The sequence below is a fragment of the Canis lupus genome, chromosome 16, assembly GCF_003254725.2.
Source record: "Canis lupus dingo isolate Sandy chromosome 16, ASM325472v2, whole genome shotgun sequence".
NCBI lineage: Eukaryota > Metazoa > Chordata > Mammalia > Carnivora > Canidae > Canis > Canis lupus.
The window spans coordinates 26,565,752-26,589,724 of NC_064258.1; the positions used below are offsets into that span (position 1 = coordinate 26,565,752).

The 23,973-nt window shown below is 32.7% G+C and overlaps 1 protein-coding gene across 19 annotated transcripts in view; it reads left to right on the forward strand.

The window, feature by feature from the left end:
• Window positions 1-23,973, forward strand: part of LOC112652954 (disintegrin and metalloproteinase domain-containing protein 18) — a 183,548-nt gene that overhangs the window by 24,055 nt on the left and 135,520 nt on the right. For 16 of the 19 annotated variants that reach the window (XR_007402609.1, XR_007402611.1, XR_007402610.1 and 13 more), the window contains exons 4-9: window positions 2,532-2,610; window positions 3,183-3,259; window positions 4,426-4,603; window positions 15,112-15,177; window positions 23,314-23,385; window positions 23,580-23,746. Coding sequence is in view for 12 of the 19 variants with exons in the window: in XM_049094828.1 (XP_048950785.1) it covers window positions 2,532-2,610; window positions 3,183-3,259; window positions 4,426-4,603; window positions 15,112-15,177; window positions 23,314-23,385; window positions 23,580-23,746 (639 nt within the window). In the remaining 7 variants the exon portion in view is untranslated. Of the gene's footprint in view, window positions 1-2,531; window positions 2,611-3,182; window positions 3,260-3,648; window positions 3,749-4,425; window positions 4,604-15,111; window positions 15,178-23,313; window positions 23,386-23,579; window positions 23,747-23,973 lie in introns of those variants that run through there. The other 3 variants (XM_049094826.1, XM_049094825.1, XM_049094827.1) reach the window with 3 other exon arrangements.

The window sequence follows — 23,973 nt, forward strand, 5'->3', positions numbered from 1 at the left end:
ATTAGGATTAATTAAGTCTTGAATAATAGATGAGTAGAATGTTGAATAATAGAAAGTTGGATTTTAATTTTCTAGTTTGTAATTTTCACCTTAAGAAATAAGCTACTTATTTGTGCATCTTCAACTTATAAAGCCATTGAACTCAAGAATTGCAAATTATATGTTAAGTATGTCTGACATAAATTCAAACAATTATACATCAAGTGGTTATTGGCAGGAAATTCAACTAACGACATACATTTTATGAATGTATTAATTACATATGTATTTATTTTAACAACTTTATTGGGTACATTCTTATGTCATAAAACTAATTCAAGTGTATAATTCAATAATTTTTAGTAACTGAATGCAGAATTGCAACCATTAACCATAAATCAGTTATAGAATATTTCATATCCTATATGAGATCCTCATGCCATTTCACATTTAATCCCTGTTTCCTCTCACCAGTCCAGGCAACAGTCAATCTACTTTCTGTATCCTATTTTACATTTTCTCAACATTTCATCTAAGTAGAATCAAACAGCTTCTTCTCTGTCTGCATCTTTGAAAATATATATTTGTAACAACTGGAATTTGTCTGTCTTACATCTCTGTAGATGAACAAGGCTGAAGAAAACTCATCAGTTAATTTATGACTGTTCTCACCTAACTCATGACCATTGAACATATGTTGGCTTTTCTTTCCTAAAGATTTTAAAAATTTATTTATTTGAGAGATAGAGAGAGAGAGAGAGAGAGAGAGAGAGAGATAGGGCGAGCATAGAGGGAGAAGCAGACTCCTTGTTGACCAGGGAGCCCAATGCAGGGCTTGATCCCAGGATTCTGAGATCATGAAGTCAGATGCTTAATTGACTGAGCCACCAAAGTATCCCCATATGTTGATCTTTAATGTCTAAAAAATGTTCTTTGAGAAGACCATCTTAATTGTTTCTTGATAAGAAACAGCTTCATGTTTTTGAATGCCAGTTACTTTTTAGTCTCCATTTTTCTTGACTAAGTGGCAATATTTTGTATAGCGGATCAGTATCTCCTCCAAAAATACTTTATTCATTTGGCTTCTAGAACACTGCAGACTTTTGGCTTAATTATTACCATTGTGTTCATTCTTTCAGTTCTGTTTATTTGTTTCATCTTATTTGTTTTTTTAAATTCTTCCTCAACTCTCCAATCTTAGAGTACTCTAAGGTGCTTTTCTTGAATCTTGTTTTTCCCTAGCTATATTCAATCACCTGGTTATTTGACCCTCTCTTGTAGCTTTAAATACCATTTATGTACTGATTACTCCCGAGTTATATCTCTACTTTATTCCTTTCCAGTAAACACCATATTCATTTATCTGACTACTTGTTTGAAAATCAAGTGTTTGCTAGAATTCTCATACTTCTATCCAAAATGTACTTCTGATCCTTTTCCAAAACTTATTATTTCTCAGTCATCTCAGTAAATGGCAATTCTATTCTAGTTTGTAAAAAACAAAACCTTGAAGTCATCCTTTAAATCTTTTTTTCTTTTATTTTCCCTCACAATGGATTATTACACTCCAATGGATTATTAAATTCCTTGTCAACCTTCAAAATATATCCACAATTGGACCTCTACTACTACTACTGTCTTGGTTCAAGTCACTATCATATCTTGCCTGGATGATTGTAACAGCCTAACTGCTCTCTCTGCTTCTATTTATTTGCCCTACAGATAATTTTCAACACAACATTCAGTCTGATTCTATTAAAATGTTGGTCTGAGGGGCACCTGACTGGCTCAGTCAGAAGAGCATAGGACTCTTAATCTCAGGGTTGTGAGTTTGAGCCCCACATGGGGTGTAGAGATTACTTAAATAAATAAAACCTAAATAAATAAAATAAAATAAAATAAAAAATAAAATAAAATAAAATAATACAATAAAATAAATAAAATAAAATATTGTTCCAATCTTATAGGTTATCTGTTCATAATATTCTAATGGCTTCTTATCTCTGTGACATCATCTCTTACTACTGTCTCTCATCTTCAATCAAACTTTCTCATTCCAGTCACATCATTCTCAACTGTTCTTTATATACAGAATGCATACTTTGGCCTCAAGGTCTTTGCATTTTTTCCTAACTCTGTCTTGAATAATATTTCTATGCAAGTTCATATAGCTTGTTTTCAGGTCTCTACACAATCTATTCATCCTATCCTATCTATACTTTGCAACCAACTTCCTCATCCAAGCCTTATTTATAACATGGCTTAACATCTAAGCCATATGTTTCTCACTGTCATGAGGATCAGTGGTTTTGTCTTTTGTTTGTTGCTGTATCCTAATGCCTAGAAAAGATCAATTAATAGGCACTCAGTAAATATTTGTTAGATAAATACATACACAGGCCCACACACTATTATCTGATATGGAGAATTCAGTCTGTTCTAATTAAAGCATATTGCTATATGAATTCTATATATTTCACATTTATTTTTAATGTTCATATTCATGTTAAACTCATGACTCAACCATATTCTTTTATTTTTGTTTTTCTTAGCTCATTCTTATCCCATAACTTTTTGGTTTATGCATATAATGAAACTGGATTTTTGCATTCAGAATCTTCATATTTTAAGGTAAGCTCTAGATGTCTTAGATATTTATTATAAGATTTTTTTTATTGAAGTGGCCATATCATTCTTTGGAATATATTTATTCCAGGATGACAATTTAAATATTTTATTTTGTATAATTATGACCTATTATGTGGTTGATTGTTGTACATAAAAATGATATGTGATAGAGATTAAACCCAGACTGAAAGAATATTCATTGACACCTTGGTAGCACAAAATAAAGAGTCGTCAAAACCCCTTTTTCTTTGAAAATCTATATGATACACAATCTTAATATTTTCAATTATTTTAACATATTTAATCCTTATAATGTTTGCAAATACATTTTTATTCATAAAGAATTTATTTATGTTTGTTTCTTTTTTTTAAAGATTTTATTTATTCACGAGAGACACACAGAGAGAGCGAGAGAGAGAGACCAAGACACAGGCAGAAGGAGAAGAAGGCTTCTTGCAGGGAGCCTGACATGGGACTCGATCCCGGGTCTCCAGGATCAGGCCCTGGGCCGAAGGTGGCACTAACCCGTTGAGCCTCCCGGGCTGCCCTATTTATGTTTCTATATTGTTTTTCAGATGCATTGCCATTACCAAGGATATGTTGCAGATATTCCAAATTCACTTGCAACACTCAGCATCTGTTCTGGACTCAGGTAATAGCATCTTACATGATATTTATACATGAAAAACTAAAATGAAACAGTGGCTAGCAGACATAAATCTGAGAAGGCTTAAGGAGAATCCAAATCTGAGTTTCCTTTATGATGGCCTTACTTTTTAATATCAATATTAACAGCAGAGCTTTAGTGCCCATTCAAATGAAATCACTCCAGGGCATCCTGACTGGAGGGTTTTTTGTTGTTGTTGTTGTTGTTTTGTTTATTTTTTGTTCAAAATACTGTGCAGAAGGGGATGGTTTCAGTAAAGGAAACTTTAGAACTAAATTATATTGTTGCATTATCTTTCAATTATCTCATATAGTTATGGAAAATGATGTGAATTAGTTATTTCAATATGCACATATTGTATGCTTTCTGTTTAGATGCAGTCAGTATCAGACATAAAACAACTAATTAAGAAGGTCCCTCAGAAGTAAAGGGCAGGGATAAGTGATTTTCATCCATGATGGTGGCAAGAGAAAGGTATTATTAGAGGAACACTGGTCCAGAGCAAAGAAAAAAAGGATTCTAACTTTCTTTTGGTTTTAGTTGCCTAATTTCTAGAATTTATTCATGTCAACTCAGAAAAATTGGCATTCATTTAATGTCGTTTTCATAGCTAACCACCTCTTTAGATATACACTTTATATACCTGCTATCCCTTATTCTAATCTCTATAAGAACATGAACTTTATTCTTAGAGTTCTCAACTAGTGCTTGATTTTCAACAAGCACTTGGCCTTAATTAATATTCTTGAATAAATATGACTACTATACAGGTAATATAAAATACTTCACAATATATTTTGTCATTTAATATTTGAGCAAAACGAAGGCAGTTGGGTATCTCAGTTACTAATGGTAAACTGGGAAAAATAGGAAAATAAAATGTTTCTTACTTTTTTTTTCAAATTAAAATTTGTATTGATTTCTTCTTTATAATTTCCATGCCTTTGTTGACATTCCTTATTTAGTGAGACATCATTAGAATATTTTCCTTTGTTTTTTATATATAGTTTCTTTTAGCTCTTTTAAATTATTGAAACACCTAAAGTATTTCATAAATTTAATTGTTTAAAATTTTTAACTTTTTTCACATAGATTCTAGATTTGATGGAATCACTTGTATGGTTTTATATCATTGCTTTTTAAATATTCAGGGGATTCCTTCAGTTTGGAAACATCACCTTTGGAATTGAGCCATTGGAATCTTCAGCAAGCTTTGAGCACATAATTTATCAAGTGAAAAATGATGATCCAGATATACCACTGTTAGCAGAAAATTACAGCAATAGTTGGCAGAAAAACCAACCTTATAAAGATAATTTAAGCTCACAGGTAACATGATTTTGATATTGTGACATACTGTGAAATTAATTATGTAGAATTGTGCTGTGGAAAGAAACTATGTAGCTGTGGAGTAGAAATATCAAATTTAATATCTTCCTTCTACATTTTTAAATAAAACATCCATATTCTGCCTAAAATATATGAAAAGTTATATAATAAGGCATTTCAAGCTTATTAGAATGAATTCTGTTACATATCTTATTTTTTATTTTATTCAAGCAAGAATGCATATTATTGAGTAAAATTTAGAAACACAGGAAGAATGAAGTCCCTATATAAATAAAAACACTTAAGGAAGACAAGTTATCACTGCCTTGGTAAAATTACTTTTCATGTTTTTATGTATGGCTTTATGTACTACGAGAACATACCTTTCTAACATAGATAATCATTTGTATATTGTTAAACTCTTAATTTACCAGTTAGCAACATATAGAGTTCTTGTTTCACAGTTGTTTTTCTTTCATCATTTTGAACGTTTTAAATCAGGTCTTAGGCCCTTCATGATCGCTGATGAACTGTCATTAATCTTATCGAGTGTTCCTTGTATCTAATGAGTACTTTCTTCTGTTGCTTCTTTCAAGTTTCTCTCTTTATCTTTAGTTAATGGCACTTTTCTTATACTGTGTCTCTGATTAGGTTTTTGTTTGTTTGTTTTGGCTTATCTAAATTGGAATTCACTGAGCTTCTTTTTTTTGTGTACATTAATGTTATTCACTTAATTTGGGAAATTATGGGCCATTAGTTCTTTGAATGTTCTTTGGCTCTTTTACCTGCCCCCTCACTTTCTGATATTTCCATTATGTATATGTTGGTATGCTTGATAGTGCCCCATAGGTCTCATAGATTTTGTTTATTTTGCCCCATTCTTGTTTCTTTCTCTTCCTCAGATTCAATAATCTCAATAGATCTGTCTTCAAGTTCCCTATTTCTTTCTTCTGTCTGCCTATATCTGATGTGGAGCCTCTCTAATGAATATTTTATTTCAATTATTATATTTTTCAATATGAGAATTTCTATTGATATTGATGTTTTTTTAAATATTTTTATGCCCTTATTTATATTTCATATTTAGTGAGACTTTTTATAATAGTCTCCTTCACATATGTATAGATAACTTCTTTTAATTCTTTGAAATTATTCAAAATACCTAATTTAAGGTGTTTTTCAAGTAAATCCAATGTCTAATCTTCCTCAAGGACAATTTCTGTTGATGACCTTTTTCTATATGCCTTATACTTTAGGTCTTTTTTCAGGTCTCATAATGTTTTGAAAACTGAAACTAGTCAGTCCATATAATACAGTGTGACAACTGGAAATCAGATATCCATCCATCAAATACTATTGCTACTCACTGCAGTTGTTGTTCATTTAGTGAATTTTTAACTGGTTTTGTAAGTCTGTATTCAGAGTTGTATGTAGCCATGGAAGTCTCTATTCTGTTATCTTTTTGGTGGGTAAGTGATCAGACACAGCTCTTTAAATGTTTGGAACCAATAAGTCTCCCATTTCTTATTGAGAGTCTCTCTGTGCCTGTTGGAGCATGCCTTTGTCCCTCAGCCAGGCAGTTAACAACAGTGCCTTTCTGCTTTTTTCTCTGCTTGCAAAGAGCCTCCAGATCAGTCAGAAGTGAGAGTTTAGGGTCTTCTCAGGTCTTTCCTAGGTATGCATACAGTCTTGGAGATACACTTAGCCTGATACATGTGTGTGACTGCCAGATTCCCAGAAATTTGTCACAGTTTTCAAAGCTCTGTGTGAATATCTTATTCTCCAGCTTTTTCCTCTAAGTCTTTTTATTGGTCTACTGTTTGCCCCATGGTCATTCACTGCCCCAGACAACTGTAAAGTTAAAAAAATGCCTTTAACTTTTTTAAACAAATGCCTTTGGAAAAAGGGCTTTTTGCAACGTGTAAAATGTGATTTAGGTCAATATGGACAACCTGAAATAGATCTTCTAGGAAAAAAATAAATATATCAAGTCATGACATTTCTTTGGAACTAAGATTTTGAAGTTGTTCCAGCCACATTCTGTTTTTTTTTTTTTTTCTGGAGATTGCCAGTTTGCTAGTGTTAACTTTAAATTTGGGCTACTAGTTCTCATCTAATGGGGGAAAATACCAGAGCAAATTCAAATTCCACTATTTTTACCCAGGTTAGTTATTTTTCTTGAATAAGCATTCCCTTGATGGCTACAAACCATTTGTTAATTTCTAGAGATCTGAAAAAAAGTTGATTCTAACAAATTTTGCCAGTTCTCTTGATTTTATGTAGGGGAGAATTTTTGGAGCTTCTCAACCTGATTTTAATTGATATATTCTCATTTCTTGAGTTTCACATACCATGTATTTATATTCTCTTAGTGTGACATTTTATTTTTTATTAAATATTTTATTATTATGAGAGACACACAGAGAGAGGGAGAGATAAAGAGGGAGAGACACTGGCAGAGGGAGAAGCAGGCTCCATGCAGTGAGCCTGATGTGGGAATCATTCCCAGGTCTTCGGGATCAGGCCCTGGGCTGAAGGCAGCGCTAAACTGCTGAGCCACCCAGGCTGCCCTAATGTGAAATTTTAAAATTTGCCTTGTTATCCTTCCTTTGACCTATGGGAAATTTAGAAGTGTGCATAATTAGACATTTTCTAGATATTTTTCTTGGTATTTTTAAAGATTTTATTTATGAGAGACACACAGAGAGAGGCAGAGACATAGGCAGAGGGAGAATCAGGCCCCTGTGGGGAGCCTGATGTGGGACTCAATCCCAGGACCTCGGGATCACAACCTGAGCCAAAGGCAGACACTCAACCACTGAGCCACCAAGGTGCCCCTCTTGGTATTTATTTTGAATTGACTTTTATCATATTCAGATAGTGCATATGACCTTAGTATATATGTTTCTCTATATATCCTGGAGTTATTTTGTGTAGTGTTTTACAGATGTTCATTAGGTCCATTTGTTTGTATTCTTCAAACTTGTTTTCCACATTTTTTTCCTGTAAAAATTTTGTAATTTATATCTGCTGTCACAGCATCCTCCTGTGGGGAACTTTTTAGTGTTGTTCTGTATTTTTTTCATTTTTATATGATTTGTCATTATTAATTCTTATTTAAAGTAATAGAAGATATGTTTGCCGAACTCTGACTACACATTCATTGGTTTTGTCCAGAAGTTAGTGAGAAAATTATAATACTGTCTTTGTTTTCTCTGAGAGGCAAGCAGTCAACCTCTTTCTTTTTTCCAGATCATTTCTAATTGCCAAGTTATAAACATTGGCTTATCAAGAACACAATGCAAAGCCACTCAATGTTAAAATAAAGTGTGCATAGACATATGGATAAGGATACCAACTACGTTCCTTATTGGGCAGTTGTTGTAGAAGTATTTGGTGTTGAAATTACATATCTCATATTGCATGTTGTTTAATATTTTCCGCCAGTGCCTTTAACATATTAACTGGAATTTCTTTAAATCTTCCAATAGGGGATCCCTGGGTGGCGCAGCGGTTTGGCGCCTGCCTTTGGCCCAGGGCGCGATCCTGGAGACCCGGGATCGAATCCCACATCGGGCTCCCGGTGCATGGAGCCTGCTTCTCCCTCTGCCTGTGTCTCTGCCTCTCTCTCTTTCTCTCTGTGTGACACTATCATAAATAAATAATAAAAAAAAAAAAAAAAATAAATAAATCTTCCAATAGTTCCAACATCTGTTTCATTCTTAAGACTGATTTCTCATGATTGTTAGCTTTTATATTGCGTTTTCTTCTTTCTTGTCTTTATACCTCCTCTCTTTCTCTTTTGTGAAACCTAAATGTGTTACATAAGGCAGTAGATATTGAATTAAATATTAATTTTAGGTTTGGAGATGAGAATACCTTTCTTCTGGGTCTTTAACTTGAAATTTTCTGTTAATATAGTCAGAATATAGATCTGTTTGTGTATGTTTTTACTATTGCTACCCTCAGTGTCTTTACCACATGTTTCACATTCCATTTAGTAATATCTTTTGCTTAAGGTGAATGAAAATTTGCTAGAGGAATATCTGTTCTGATTAGCTTGGCATTTTTCCACCTGTTTTGTATTTTTAGATAAAATCCATCTCTTTTAGACCTTCCTACTGTCTTTCCTATATTTTTTTGACACATTTTAGCACAGGTCATGAATTGGACATGGAACAGAGAACAGAGGAATTCTGATGTTTGGATTAAAACTCAATGTTAGGAAGGCACTATGAACCTGGATTTGGGAATGTAGTCTTCACAAATGTCACCAACTCTCTCCTCCAGATGTAATACTGGGCCTAACAAGTATTCTTTACTTTCCTTCCAGAATTAGATCTTTTTATTCATTTTCCTCTCCCAGCTGTAGTTTTTACCAGTGCCCTCAGGATACAAACCACTTTTCCACTTTCTCTGATAGATTAAGTCTTTTGTATAGGAGATAGAGGAGATCAGTTTGGGTAATTTCTGCTGTGGCTGATGTTCCTGTGCACCAGCCAGCACTATATCTAAATTTATGGAATTCCTGAAGAAAAAGCCTGTAAGAATCTGTGAAATCAACCATCTTAATGACTGCCAAGGCCATCACACTTTCTACTCACCAAGCTTGGCCTTTAGAAATTTAGCCAAAATTCCTAGCTGGATATTCTTATGAGTTTATATGGTTTTTGGTGTCATCCTTACCAGCTAAGCAAATACTTGGTTTCTGCAAGTATTTCTCTCTTCAGATTTTGGTTAGTAGTTTAATCTGTAGCATCAGTTTTTTTGATGGGTTAAGTAAAAATCATTAATATGTAGTTTGTCCAGGTTTCACTTCATTGTGCATATGGAAGCAACACTCCAGTTTTCTGATCTCTGATCTATAACCAGATCACCAATACTGCAAACAACTCTAACTACATACATTTGGCAATGTAAATAAAATGGGTAAATATCCTGAAAACAATGCACTATCAAAACTCAACCAAGATGGAATAGAAAGCCTAAACAGTCCTGTAACTATTAAAAACTATTGAAATTTAAGTGAAAGTTTTCTCAAACACAAAATCTCTCTGATGTAGATGATTTTATGTAAAATTTATAATACATTTTTAAGAAGAAGATACAATGCCAATTCTATATAATTTCTCCAGCAAAAATGATGAGGAGTGAACACTTAACAACTAACTTTGTGAGGACAATATTGTTTTGATACTAGAACTATATACAGATAGTACAAAACAAACAAACCCATAGACCATAGGAATATAGATGCAAAAATTCTGAATAAAAGGACGCCTGGGTAGCTCAGCAGTTGGGCACCTGCCTTTGGCTCAGGGCAAGATCTGGGAGTCCTGGGATAGAGTCCCACATCAGGCTTCCTGCATGGAGCCTGCTTCTCTCTCTGTCTATGTGTCTGCCTCTCTCTGCGTCTCTCATGAATAAATAAAATCTTTAAAAATTCCTGTCAAAAGTAATTGAGTAATTTATTAAAAGTATTATACACCATGATCAGGCAGTGTTTATCCAGCAATGGAAATCTGGTTCAATATTTGAAAATATACCAAAATAATCTCCCTTATTACTAGATTAAGGGGGGAGGGGAAGGTGCACAATCTTCTCAATACAGAAAAATAGGACAAAATTAAATTCAAAATTCACTTACTATGTAAATTCTCAGTGATGTTGGAAACTTGTAACTTGTTCTACTGATAAAAAATAAATCTTATAAAAGCAGATAACAAATATAATACTTAATGAAGAAATAATACATTCCTGTTAAGATTTGGTATAAGGCAGGGATGTACACTCTCTCCATTGAATTTCTAGGCAGAATAATAAAGCAAGAAAAGGAAATTAAAGGATACAGATCAGAAGAGGAAACATAAGAATGCCTTTATGTGCCCATGACATGATTATCTGTTTAGAAACATCGGGAATTATACAAAATAACTGATGGAACTAAATGAAATCAACAAAGTCACAGAATACTTATCAAGATATAAAAGTCAACCATTTCAACATATTAGCAATGAATATGTGGAAACTATAGGCAAACTACATAACTTTTTCAGTCACTAAAAGGATAAAATGGTATCTTAGTCAGTTTAGGCTGCTATAACAAATTACTGTAGACTGGTGGCTTAAACAAAATTTATTTCTCTCTGTGCTGGAGGCTGGAAGTCTAAGATCAAAATGTGAGCATGTTCAGATTTTTTGGTGAGTGTCCTCTTCCTGTTCTATAGAGGCCTATCTTCTTGCTGTGTCCTCATATGGTGGAAAGACATCTAGCTGGCTTTCTGATCCCTTCTTATAAGGACACTAATTCCACTCATCAGGGCTCTAACCTCATGACCTAATTATGTTCCAAAGGCCCCTCCTCCAAATGTAATTACATTAAGAGTGTTTCAACATATGAATTTTAATGGGCACAGACTTTGCAAGTAGATATATACCAAAACATATACAAGTTTTAAATATTGAAAAACAGGGATCCCTGGGTGGCGCAGCAGTTTGGCGCCTGCCTTTGGCCCAGGGCGCAATCCTGGAGACCCGGGATCGAATCCCACGTCGGGCTCCGGGTGCATGGAGCCTGCTTCTCTCTCTGCCTCTCTCTCTGCCTCTCTGTGACTATCATAAAAAAAATATATATTGAAAAACACAAAATACTAATGTAATAAATCAAAGAAGACATCAATAAATGAAGAGACATACCATGTTCACGGACTGGAAGACTCAACATAATAAATATTCAATTTGCCTCTAAATCAATGCACAGGTTTAACAATTCCTCCAAAATCCTAGCAAGAATTTTTAGAGCTAAATATAAACTTGGTCTCAAAAGTATATGGAAAGTCCAAGAAACTAAAAAAGTTAAAGTAACTTTGAAAAGAATAATAAAGAAGAACCACTGTACTTGATTTTAAGATGTAGTATATAGCTCTAATAATCAAGACTGTGCTATGAAACAGATTGTTAATGACAACTGACAAAGCAAACAAAATAAAAAAATCAAAACCCAAAGAAGCATTTCACTGAAAAGAATATGGAGATGGCAACAAAACAAAATACATAAAAAGATATACACAATCATGACCTTTAGGAAAATACAAATTAATACCATCTAGAAATATTATTATGCATGTATCAGAGAAGCTAAAATAAAAATATAGTGACAATATCAAATGCTGACAAAGATGCCGAAAAATTAGACCTCTCATGCATTACTGGTGGAATGAAAATGGCCCTGCCACTGAAAAAATATTTTTAAAAATACTAAATCTACCCTTATCATAGAACCCACCAATCAAGCATCTGAGCAGGTAGCCAGGCAGGTTAAGTACATACAAACCTTATAGATGAATGTCTCAAACTTCATCAGTAGTAGCTAAAAATTGAAAACAACTAAAATAGCTTTCAATAGGTGAATAGTTAAGGAAACATATATTTATACCATAGAGTACCACACATCAACAACAAGGAAGATATTACCACACTGCACTACTTGAATGGACTTCAAGGGCAATATGAAAAAAAAAAAATAAATAAAAAAAAATAAGCCAATGTCAGAAGGTCACGTAAAATATGATTTCATTTATGTAACATTTAAAAAATGACAATACATAGAAATGGAGAAAAGATAAGTGGTTGCCACAGGAATAATGGGGAGGTTGGAAGTACGTGCAATTTTAAAGAGATATGAAAAGAATTTTTTACAGTGATAGAATGTATCTGTGTCTTGATTGCAATGACGTTTACATAAATGTATTCACTACAGAATAACATAGAAATATACACACATACATTGTACAAAGTCCATTTTCCTGGCTTTGATAATATACTACAGTTTTGTAAGATGCAATCAATGGGGGAAACCAGATTAATTGTGCACGAGATTCCTGATGTGTTTTTGCAATTTTCTGTGATTCAAAAATTACTTTTAAAACATACATAAAAATTAAAAATAAAAAAATCTAGTGAGTTACTGAGTTTTGAAGTTTATCTTATTGAAGATAATTTATCTGACATTATGGTGAATACTATTTAAATTCATTTTAAAATTGAAGTATTAAAGATACATTTATTTATTAATAATAAGAATATAAATTTGAAAGGAAGAAGAAAGGTAAAAACAATGCCATTATTATGATATAAAACCTGTGCAGAAACATACTTGAAATTGATTGTGTGTGCAAACGTAATTTATATTCAATCAAGTTGCAGTGTAGAAGTCATGGTTGTTAACATTAACTTATTTATTTATTTAAAAGATTTTATTTATGTATTTATTCATGAGAGACACACAGAGAGAGGCAGAGACAAAGACAAAAGGATAAGCAGGCTCCCTGCAGTGAGCCTCTTGGGAAACTGAAACTGCATCCCAGGAGATGGGATCATGACTTGAGCCAAAGGCAGATGCTCAACCACTGAGCCAACCAGGCATTCCAACTTATATTTTTATAAAGGCGTAGTAAGGGTAATAAAAATACAAAATATCTTTGGAATTAATGTTGAACACAAAACGAAAAAAAATGAGCAGCTTAGCATGTGAATTTTCTGTTAGGTTGTAAACAATTGGAAGAAGGAACACATACACATAGAATAAAAATATTTGACAAATTAGATCTCATAAAAATTATCAAATGAGAATATTATGGATAAGCTAAGAAATAATAACTTTAAATAATATTTCAGATAAAATATAATTACAATTAAATTATATTTTAACTGAAATATAATTTTAATTTTTAACCTAAACATAGCTCAGAGATATACTCCATCTAGAATTTGCTCTTTAGAATTCATCATGGGCAGAGATGATATTTTTTCCAATTAAAAAATATTGTGGTGTTCAGGGAAGAGTCAATTGAAAGTGCCAACAATTTCAAGTATATAAAACATAAAATATAACTTTGCACAAAATCATAAGCAATGTAATGAAAATATTAAGATTATATTGTAAAATATTATTTCCTAAAAATATCAGACATATTATAGGGAAATATAGCTAAGAAACTAAAGTAAATGAATATTTTTCAAAAAAATATTTGTTTATGCTATTTTTAATCAATGAAAAGCTAAAAATGTTTTGGTTTCATGAACTCAGATGTATATAAGAAAAAAAATCTTGTTTTGGTAGTTAACTTTTGAGTAGAAATATTTTTAGTTCTAACAAAATAATGAATTATATGTCAATTTCAGTAATGATATAATTTAAGGATTTGTTTGTTTGTTTGTTTTTTCAGTGAACTTTTTACCACTCCATGTGATTCTAGTTAGAGGAATAAATTATAGGATCTCTATTGTTATAAGACTAGAAAGTCTTGAAAAATTGCAAATAAATAATAAAAGAGGTCTTAGGGAGACCAAGCCCACATATTTCAGCGTTTTATAAAGGAAAATAAAAGTTAAGAGCACTTCCATTCCTACAAAATTGCATATATGCATGTAATCAGACAGATAGATAATAATAAAAATAAGTAATAGGGTACGGAATACTTTACTTCCCTATGGGAATATAAACAAACTTATTTAAATGTAGGCTGTATCCATTAAGTTCAGTTAGTTTGCTTGTTCATTTAACATAAGCTATTTTATGATAATTGTTTTACCTTCCAACTCTTGTATTTAAAAACCAGTATACTTCGATCAAGGAAGAAATATAGAAATTTTTTGAAATTTCTTTTTCTTTTTTTTTTTTTAAAGATTTATTTATTCATTCAGAGAGAGCGAAGAGAGAGGCAGAGACACAGGCAGAAGGAGAAGCAGGCTCCATGCAGGGAGCCTGACATGGGACTCGATCCCCGGTCTCCAGGATCACACCCCGGGCTGGCTGCAGGTGGCGCTAAACCGCTGCGCCACCGGGGCTGCCCTTTTTTGAAATTTCTTTATGTAAAATGGAATTTCAATGTATTAGAAATACAGCTAATTTAAAAATTACCATTAAAATGCTAAGTGATGACATAATAAATTGATGATATATAGCTGACTGGGCACAATCAAGAATTATTACATCATACCAAATAGGACGTATAGACCATACTCTAAGACTAAAGAATTATTTTTGATATTGTACACTTTGTTCTTTCCTATGTACTCACATGGTTAATAGTACAAGGTTCACTATTTATCCAAGTTTCTGTGTAGACTATGAATTCTCAAATATTTCTTATATTTTTCTGCTGAATAAAATTAAAGATTTCCAATGCACCACGATTGATGTTGCCATAGTCTTGAGGAGGACATGTGAAGAATTTTGAAATGTGAACTGGTGATGTAGGTTTGTCATGAGATGAAGACAACAGAATGTGTATTGTTATATTCACTTTATTTTTCATCTAGAATTAATAGAGAGTACCTAAGCTCTTACATTACTCCAACAAGTTCACTGGTACTCTTTTAAGCTTAGACTATGTTTTCAAATGAAATATTGATTTATAATTAATTTTTATATTTAAGTCCTCATGAAGATTTAACAGATTCAGTGTTAACATTTGATAAATCCTTCCCCCCCCCCCCACACTCAGGAACCAACTCTTTCAGAACTATTACCTCAATACCTAGAAATTCATATTACAGTGGAAAAAGGTTTGGTAAGTCAAATTTGTCCTTCCTTTTTCCCACTCTCATTTCCTATTTCTCTCTTTTTCTCTTTCTAAATAAGAAATATTTTTTCTTAATTTCAAAAACATAATGCAATTTTTAAATTATTTTCAAGTAAAGATATTTTAGTTGTTATTTAGTTATGACTAAAAGCTCAAACTTATGTCACCTTTGGGAGAATTGTCATCTTAACGATTTTGAGTTTTCCAATACAATACACATGCACCTTTATGTTTTTTTGTTAATTTCTTTCACCAGTATTCTGTTGTCTGGAGCATCTTCACTAGTTTTATTGTTATATACTCTTGGTCTATAGTTAATACACTGTGTGTTTTTGTTTTTGTTTTTTACTTTAACATTTCAGTTTTTCTTGATAGTTTATGGAAAATGCCATTGATATGTATGAATTCATCTTGTATTCTGTGATCATGCCTAATTTAATTGCTAACTCTTATGAATCTGTTTTAGATTACTTTGTATATTCTATGTATACAATTTTACCTGTGAATAATGATACTTTTAATTTCTCTTTTTTATTTTTTATTTTATTTTATTTTATTTTTTATTTTCTCTTCTAACTTTTGTATTTTTTTACTTCTTTACTTGTATTTCCTTTTTTTTGCTTTATTGTCTTATGTTGGCTCTCTAATACATATGAATGTATTGTTTATATTCCTAACTTCCTCCCTACCTTAGAGAGTAGTAGCTATTTTGTATCCTACTTAATCATCATATTTTACAAATCATGAATTTTAAAATTTAATATTCTATTTAGGAATTTGGAGTTTAGGAAATAAATATGCAAAATTCTTTCTTTATAATGTTTTGTTTCATTGTATTAAGCTTATGCAGTCCTCATAAAATGAATTGCTATGTTTTGCTGAAGAGTTTATACATTATGAGTATTATCTCTTCCATGCAAATTTGGAAGAATTCACATCTGAAGCCATATAGATATTAAGTTTTCTGAAAGGATATTTGTAAGTACTGATTTAAATTGCTTTGACATATGTAAAGCAGTTCAGATTGCTTTATTTTTGTCTCACTTTTTGTAAGTTAGGTTTTCAAAGAATTTTTTCATATAATTTAAGTTTTCAAATTATTGAAATACAATAATTCAAAATACCTTCTTTTTATCTTTAAAAAATTGGTAAAGTTGTGATATCACCATTTCTATTGTTCACCATTGTTATCAGTAGCTTTTTTTGCTCTTTAGTTTTATAATGAAATCATCAAAGATGCAAAGTAACATTCTTATAAAACTCTTTACTATTCTATAGATTTTGTTTGAATTTTGACAGTTTCTCCACAAATGTTGTTTTTCTTGTCTAACCTTCAATCCAGGATACTACCCTCCATTGGGTGGGTCTCTATTCTCCCCTAGTATCTAATAGTATTATGATCTTTTTTTGTGTGTTTCCTGTACCTTGGAACCTTTCCTGTATTTCCTGATACCTTTCTTGTATTAGAGAATACTTTCCAGTTACCTTGCTGAATGTACCTCAATCTGATTTTACCCCATACTTTCTCAATATTACATTGAGACTATATTTTTGATTAAAATGCCAAAAATTTGATGTTTTCTTGTTAAGTTGTTGTTAAGATAATGCTGGTTTCATAAGATGAATTAGCATGTTTTTACCTTTTTTTTATATCCTGGAAGATTTTTTTTCAATATCCTGGAAGATATTGTGTATGAATGTTTTAATTTCTTCTCTAAATGTCTGTAAGAATTCACTCTTCTGGTCGTCTCAGCCTGGTGATTCATTTTTTGGAAAGTTTTATTCCATTTTGATGGTGATATGATTATATATTTTCAAATTTATGTTGTTTTTGGTAAACAGTATTTTTATATCTATCAACATTAAAAAAATTACTGCAGAGTTAAGAACAAACTGCCCAACTAGAGGGATAAAAGAGGTCACATTATGGAAGGTAGGAAATGTGAAGACATGATTTGAAGGAGAAAAAAATCTTGAATGCTACAGAGGGGAGGGAGCACTAATCACAGAGAGAAGAGTTAGGGGGAGAAATCAGTGTGCAGGGGATTGCAAAGAAAAACATTTCCCTAAAACCATTGACTGAGAAAATTAGAGGGGCTGATTGTTGCAAGTATTTATAAGCAGTAGATCTCAAAGTCTGAAGTTTTGTTCATGCCATTGCTGGGATGGAGATTGGCAGGCATAACAGTGCTCCTGTGTAGTAGGAGGGCAAAAGCCCAGGAGCTGACAGTGTGGTCTGAGGATCCTCTGAGTTGTGCTAGGAGAGACAGTTCCTCTTCTTGAAGTGCCTTTGGGAGAGGTGACACTTCTTCCCACAGGACAAAAAAAACTGGCACCATTGACTGCTCTGTTCATTAGCATAGGCACAGAGACACCTGTTGAGGGCAGCTAACCTGTACACTGGCTTTTTGCTGCACTTTACCATAAACCTCAAGCCCCTGCACATTCATTTAACTGCCCATCTGGGACAAACCAGCCACAGTATGGGAAGACCCTCTCCCATAGAGGATTGATGTGGGTCTGCACTGCATTATTTCCCTAAAATTTGAAGTTTTGAAACCCAGCCGACATGCCTGAGATAAAAGACAGGAGTGCTGTGCAACTAGGTGGGTAGATGGCTTGGACAAAGGATGAAGGGAGGGATCTGAGGGATCCCTGGGACTCATACGGGGAGATTGTTTACTCTTCTGGGAAGGTTTCCAGAATAATGACAGGTGTAAACTCTCCTCTCTGGGGTAAGAGAGCAGGCTGATGCCATTTTTACTTCCAGCCCATCAGCACGGATGGACATGAGTGACCAGCATACTGCCCACAGTACAGGCTTGAGCTGCTTACAGTAAACCCTGCCCCTCTGATCTCTGCAGTGCTTTTTATAGGGGACGTGTACCTAAGAGCTGGAGCAGAAGCAGGCCCCTCCCCCAGAAAACCAACATAACCTCCTCTCATGTACCTAGCCTACTGACCATAGATTGCTGCAAAACTTTAGTTCTAGTGGAAATTCAGTCTAGCCTCTTTTAACAAGCAGATCAAAACACGCCTAGTTAAAACTCACCACAAACTAGACAAGGTCTAAACACTCCCACTGTAGGCAACGTCAAACTCTACAGAGGATTGACTTGAGGGGAAGACCAGCCAAAACACAACAGCAGAGTGCACCAGAAACACTTCCTAAAATGCCAGGCCTTGGGCAATATATGACATTTTCTTCATATAGCCATTACTCTCAGGAGCAGGAAACATAGCAGGCTTTCCTAACACAGAGACCAAGGCTAAATGCCAAAATGGATGAATTCATCCCGAAAGAAAAAGTTATGACCAGGGATATAATTGAAACAGCTATAAGTAATATGTCTGAACTGGTATTTAAAACAGCAATTATAAGGATATAAGCTGGGCTTGAGAAAATCATAGAATACAATAGAGTCCCTTAAAGCAGAGATAAAAGACCTAAAAACTCGTCAGACAAAAATAAAAAATACTATAACCCTGATGCAAAATCAACGAATGTAATGACCACAAAAATGGAAAAATCAGAGAAATTAAGTGATATAGAAGATAAAATTATGGGAAAATAATGAAGATGAAAAGAGAGAAAGAAAAATATTGGATCATAAATGTAGATTTAGGAATCTCAGTGAATCCGTAAAGCATAATAACATTCATATCATAGGTGTCCTGGAAGAAGAGAGGGAAAGAGAGCAAAATGTTTTTTGAGCAAATTCTAACTGAAAACTTCTGTCATCTAGGAAGGAAACAAACATCCAAATCTAGGATGCACAGAGAACTCCCATCAAAATCAACAAAAGCCAGCCAACACCAAGACAAATTGTAGTAAAATTTACAAAATACAGGGTTAAAGAAAACATACTGAGAGGAGCAAAAGAAAATAATCTTTAAATTACAAGGAAAGACAAATCAGGTTAGCAGCAGATTTAATCAACAGAATCTTGGCAAGCCAGAAAAGAGTGGCATGATATATTCAATGTGATGAATGGGAAAAATATGCAGCCAGGGGTACTCTATCCAGTTAAACTTTCACTCAGAACAGAAGAAGAGATCAAGAGTTTCCCAGAGCAAGAAAAAAAGAAGTTTCTCAGACAACCAAAAATTAAAGAAGTTTGTGACCACTAAATAGGCTCTGAAAGAAATAATAAAGGAGACTTTTTGAGTGGGAAAATAAGACCAAAAGCAATAAAGACTAGAAAGGAACAGAGAAAATCTTGAGAAACAACTTAAAAGTAATAAAATGTCACTAAATTCATACATATCAATAATCACTCTGGATGTAAATGTCCAATAAAATGACTTAAAGCGTCAGAATGAATTAAAAAAATCTATTTGCTGCCTGTAAGCGACTCATTTTAAATCTAAAGACATCTACAGACTGAGAGACCTGCTAAGGGATGGAGAACCATTTATCATGCTAAAAGACATCAAAAGAAAGCCAGAGTATACATTCTTTTTTTTTTAAGGTTTTATTTATTTATTCGTGATATACATAAGAGAGAGAGAGAGAGAGAGAGAGGCAGAGACACAGGCAGAGGGAGAAGCAGGCTCCATGCTAGGAGCCTGACGCGGGACTCGATCTGGGGACTCAGGGATCGTGCCCTGGGCCAAAGGCAGGCGCCAAACCGCTGAGCCACCCAGGGATTCCCGTATCCATTCTTTTATCACACAAAATAGATTTAAATCAAATCCAGTAGCAAAAGATGAAAGATGAAGAAAAGCACTATATCATGCTAAAGGGCTCTAACCAAAAAAGAACAGTTAACAACTGTAAATATTTATGCCAACTTGGGAGCACCCAAATATATAAATCAATTAGTAACAAACATAAAGAAAGTCATCGATAATACTACAATAATAATTGGGAACTTTAACACCTTTCAGACAAATCATCCAAGTAGAAAATCAACAAGAAAACAATGTTTTGAATAACACACTGAACTAGATGGACTTAACAGATATATTCAGAACATTTCATCCTAAAACACCAGAGTACACATTCTTCTCAAGGGCACGTGGAACATTCTCCAGAATAGATCACATATGGATCACAAATCAGGTTTCAACCAGTACAAAAAGACTGAGATCATACCATGCATATTTTCAGACCACAGCGCTCTGAAACTTGAAGTCAATCACAAGAAAAAAAATGGGAAAGACCACAAATACATAGAGGCTAAAGAACATCCCCCTAGAGAATGAATGGGTTAACCACGAAATTAAAGAAGAAATAAAGGAATACATGGAAGCAAATGAAAACGAAAATATGACAGTCCAAAACTTTTGGTATGCAGCAAAAACAGTAAAAAAGGAAAGTATATAGCAATACAGAGCTTCTACAAAAAGTAAGAACAGTCTCAAATATACAATTAATTTTACAGAGGAGCTATAAAATTTCATGCTTAGAGGAGCATGAAAAAGAAAGTCAGTAGAAGGGAAATAATAAAGATTAGGGCAGAAATCAATGATATACAAAACAAACAAAAAAACAAAACAGATCAGTGAATCTAGGAGCTTATTCTTTGGAAGAATTAATAAAATTCATAAGCCCCTAGCCAGACTTATCAAAAAGGAAAGATAAAGGACCCAAATTAATAAAATCATGAATGAAACAGGAAAGATCATAACCAACACCGCAGAAATACAATCCTAAGAGAATATTTTGAAAAAATTTGCCAACAATTTGCAAACTTTAGATGAAATAGATATATTCCTATAAATATATAAAATACCAAAATTGAAACAGGAAGAAAGAGAAAATTTAAACAGACCTATAACCCTCAAAGAAATTAATCAGTAATAAAAAAATCTCCAACATACAAAATTCCAGGGCCATATGGTTTCCCCCCAAAATTACACAAAACATTTAAAGAAGAGTTAATATCTATTATTTTCAAACTGTTCAAAAAAAGATAGAAATGGGAGTAAAAATTTCCAAACTCATCCTACAAAGCTGCATTACTTGATTCCAAAGACCCCACTAAAAAGGAGAATTATAGGCCAATATCCCTAATGAACATGGATGCAAAAATTCTCAACAAGATATCAGCAAGTTGAGTTCAATAGTACATTAAAAGAATTATTCACCATTATCAAGTGGGATTTACTCCTCTGCTGTTCAGTATTCAATCACTTTAATGCACTACATTAATAAAATAAAGGATAAGAACCATCTGATCCTCTCACTAGATGAAGAAAAAACACATGACAAAGTACAGTATCCATTCTGGTAAATACACTCAACAAAGTAGGGGTGGAGAGAATATACTTTGACATCATTAGAGCCACAGTGTTAAAGACTCACAGTAATATTATCCTCAATGAGGAAGGAAAAAGTGAGAGATTTTCCTCTGTGGACAGGAATAAAAACAGAGATGTTCACTGTCAGCCATTTTTTTTTTTAACATAGTGCTGGACATCTTTGCCTCAGCAACCAGAAAAATAAAAGGCATCCAAATTATCAAAGAAGAAGTCAGACTTCACTGTTTGCTGATGACATGATACTCTTTGTAGAAAATCTAAAAGACTCCATCAAAAAATTGCTGGAACTGATAAGAATTCGGTAAAGTCACAAGCTACAAAATTAACATACAGAAATCTGTTGCATTTCTATACACCAATGACACAGCAGAAAGAGAAATCAAGGAACTAATCCCATTTACAATTGCACCAAAGATCTTAAGATAGCTAGGAATAAATCTAACCAAAGGCGTAAAAGATCTGTACTCTGAACACTTTTGAAAGAACTTGAAGAGGACACAAAGAAATGGGAAAACATTCCATGTTCATGGATTGGAAGAACAAACATTGTTAAAATTTCTATACTACCCAAAGCTATCTATACATTTAATGCAATCACTATTAAAATACTACCAGCATTTTTCACAGAGCCTGATCAAACAATCCTAAAATCTGTATGGAATCACAAAACAAAACAAAACAAAACAAAACAAAACACCGCGAATAGTCAAAGCAGTCTTCGAAAAGAAAAGCAGAGCTGGAGGCATCACAATTCTAGACTTGTGAATTCTAGACTAGAATTATTTCCTACTAATTAAGCATCATTATGTCTTCCTTATATGTTGAGAATTCTTACCTTGTGAAATAAACCTTTGGAGCTAGTGATATCTTCCAAAGTGTCATGGCATTTGGTATATGAAATTATACTTCTACTCTGATGATCTTGAGTATTCTCAGATTGTCATAAAATTTTTTTCTATTTGTGTGTTTTACAGGAATATATTTCATATATAAACACCTGTCTAATGCAGTGTTTTTTCTATTATAAGGAAATATTTTGACTAGAATATTTTTAACTTCAAATTCATCCAATGGAAATATATAATTAATTTTCCATTACTTTTATTATCAACAATTTTAACAAGTAATCCATTTCAATAATTATCATAATTTTGAGTACAGAAGCTACACATATTTCTAAGATTTGGTAGCATTCCAATATTTCAATAGCAGAAGTATTAAGCATTTTCCAAAATATGACTCCAAAGAGCACCTGTTAATTAAGTTCCCAAATAAATAAGAATTCATGCCCTTTCAAGAATTTAGTAGTTTAAAAGCACAACATATTTCTTTTTTCCTTGCCTTTACATAATTTCATCTTGTTCTTTATCAGCATTTTTTAATCCTTTATGCCACATAATTTTAATTTTTTAATAATTGTTATTTCTGGTTTTTGTTCTGTAGAAATATTTGAGCATTTGATTTTTAAATATTTATTGATTTGATTTTTTAAAAAAATCAACCATGTGATAGGAGGTTTTGTGATTCTTTTGTGATGATTCCCTCTGTGTCAAGCTGAATAAATCCCATACTACTAAGGAGGAATTTGTTATTTTAGGACCTCTTGATGATTTCAATTGTTTTTGTTTGAGAGTATCTTGAAAATATTAACAATTGAGAATCTATTTTTAAAACCTATGGTTTTTTTGTTTGTTTTCTTTTATATCAGAAATGTTATCATCTTTATGTTAGCTTATTTTGTATTGTTTGACAACTCCTATGGTTTACCTGCCTGGCTTGAGCAAGAGCTATTCGCCATAAAAAAAAATTGCTATCACTCACATTTTTAAAATAATCACTTAAAAAATTGTTTTTCAGTATGATTATATGGGATCAGAAATGATGGCTGTAACACAGAAAATTATCCAGATTATTGGCCTTGTCAACACTGTAAGTTTTAATAATTTTACATTTATAATTTTATGAAAAATCACTGAAGCTGATGTCTAATCCATAATGATAAAGTAATGACTTAAAAATCTTCAATTTTTAATATCCAAAATAACAAACTGAACTTACTCTTTATTTTTATGTAGTCTTGATGTAATGTTATTTGAACAAGTATGCCATAAATCTTATTTTAGATGTTTACTCAGTTCAAATTGACTGTGATGCTGTCCTCCTTGGAATTGTGGTCAGATAAAAACAAAATTTCTACCAACGGGGATGCTGATGATTTATTACAAAGATTTTTCATATGGAAACGGGACTATCTTATCCTACGGCCCCATGACATAGCATTCTTACTTATGTAAGCACAATGTTCTACATTTAAAAAGAGATATACATAAATAATTTCATTAATTTGATAACTTAATGCATTTATTTATTGTATTCTTCAACTTTCTGTAGATCCCTCTGAAAACATTAAATAAACATAGTTATTGCCATGGATGCAATAGTGTAGTTGAAAATATAATAAAAATAAAAACAACATAAATAAATTATATAAAATATATTTTGGAATATAATTCATGT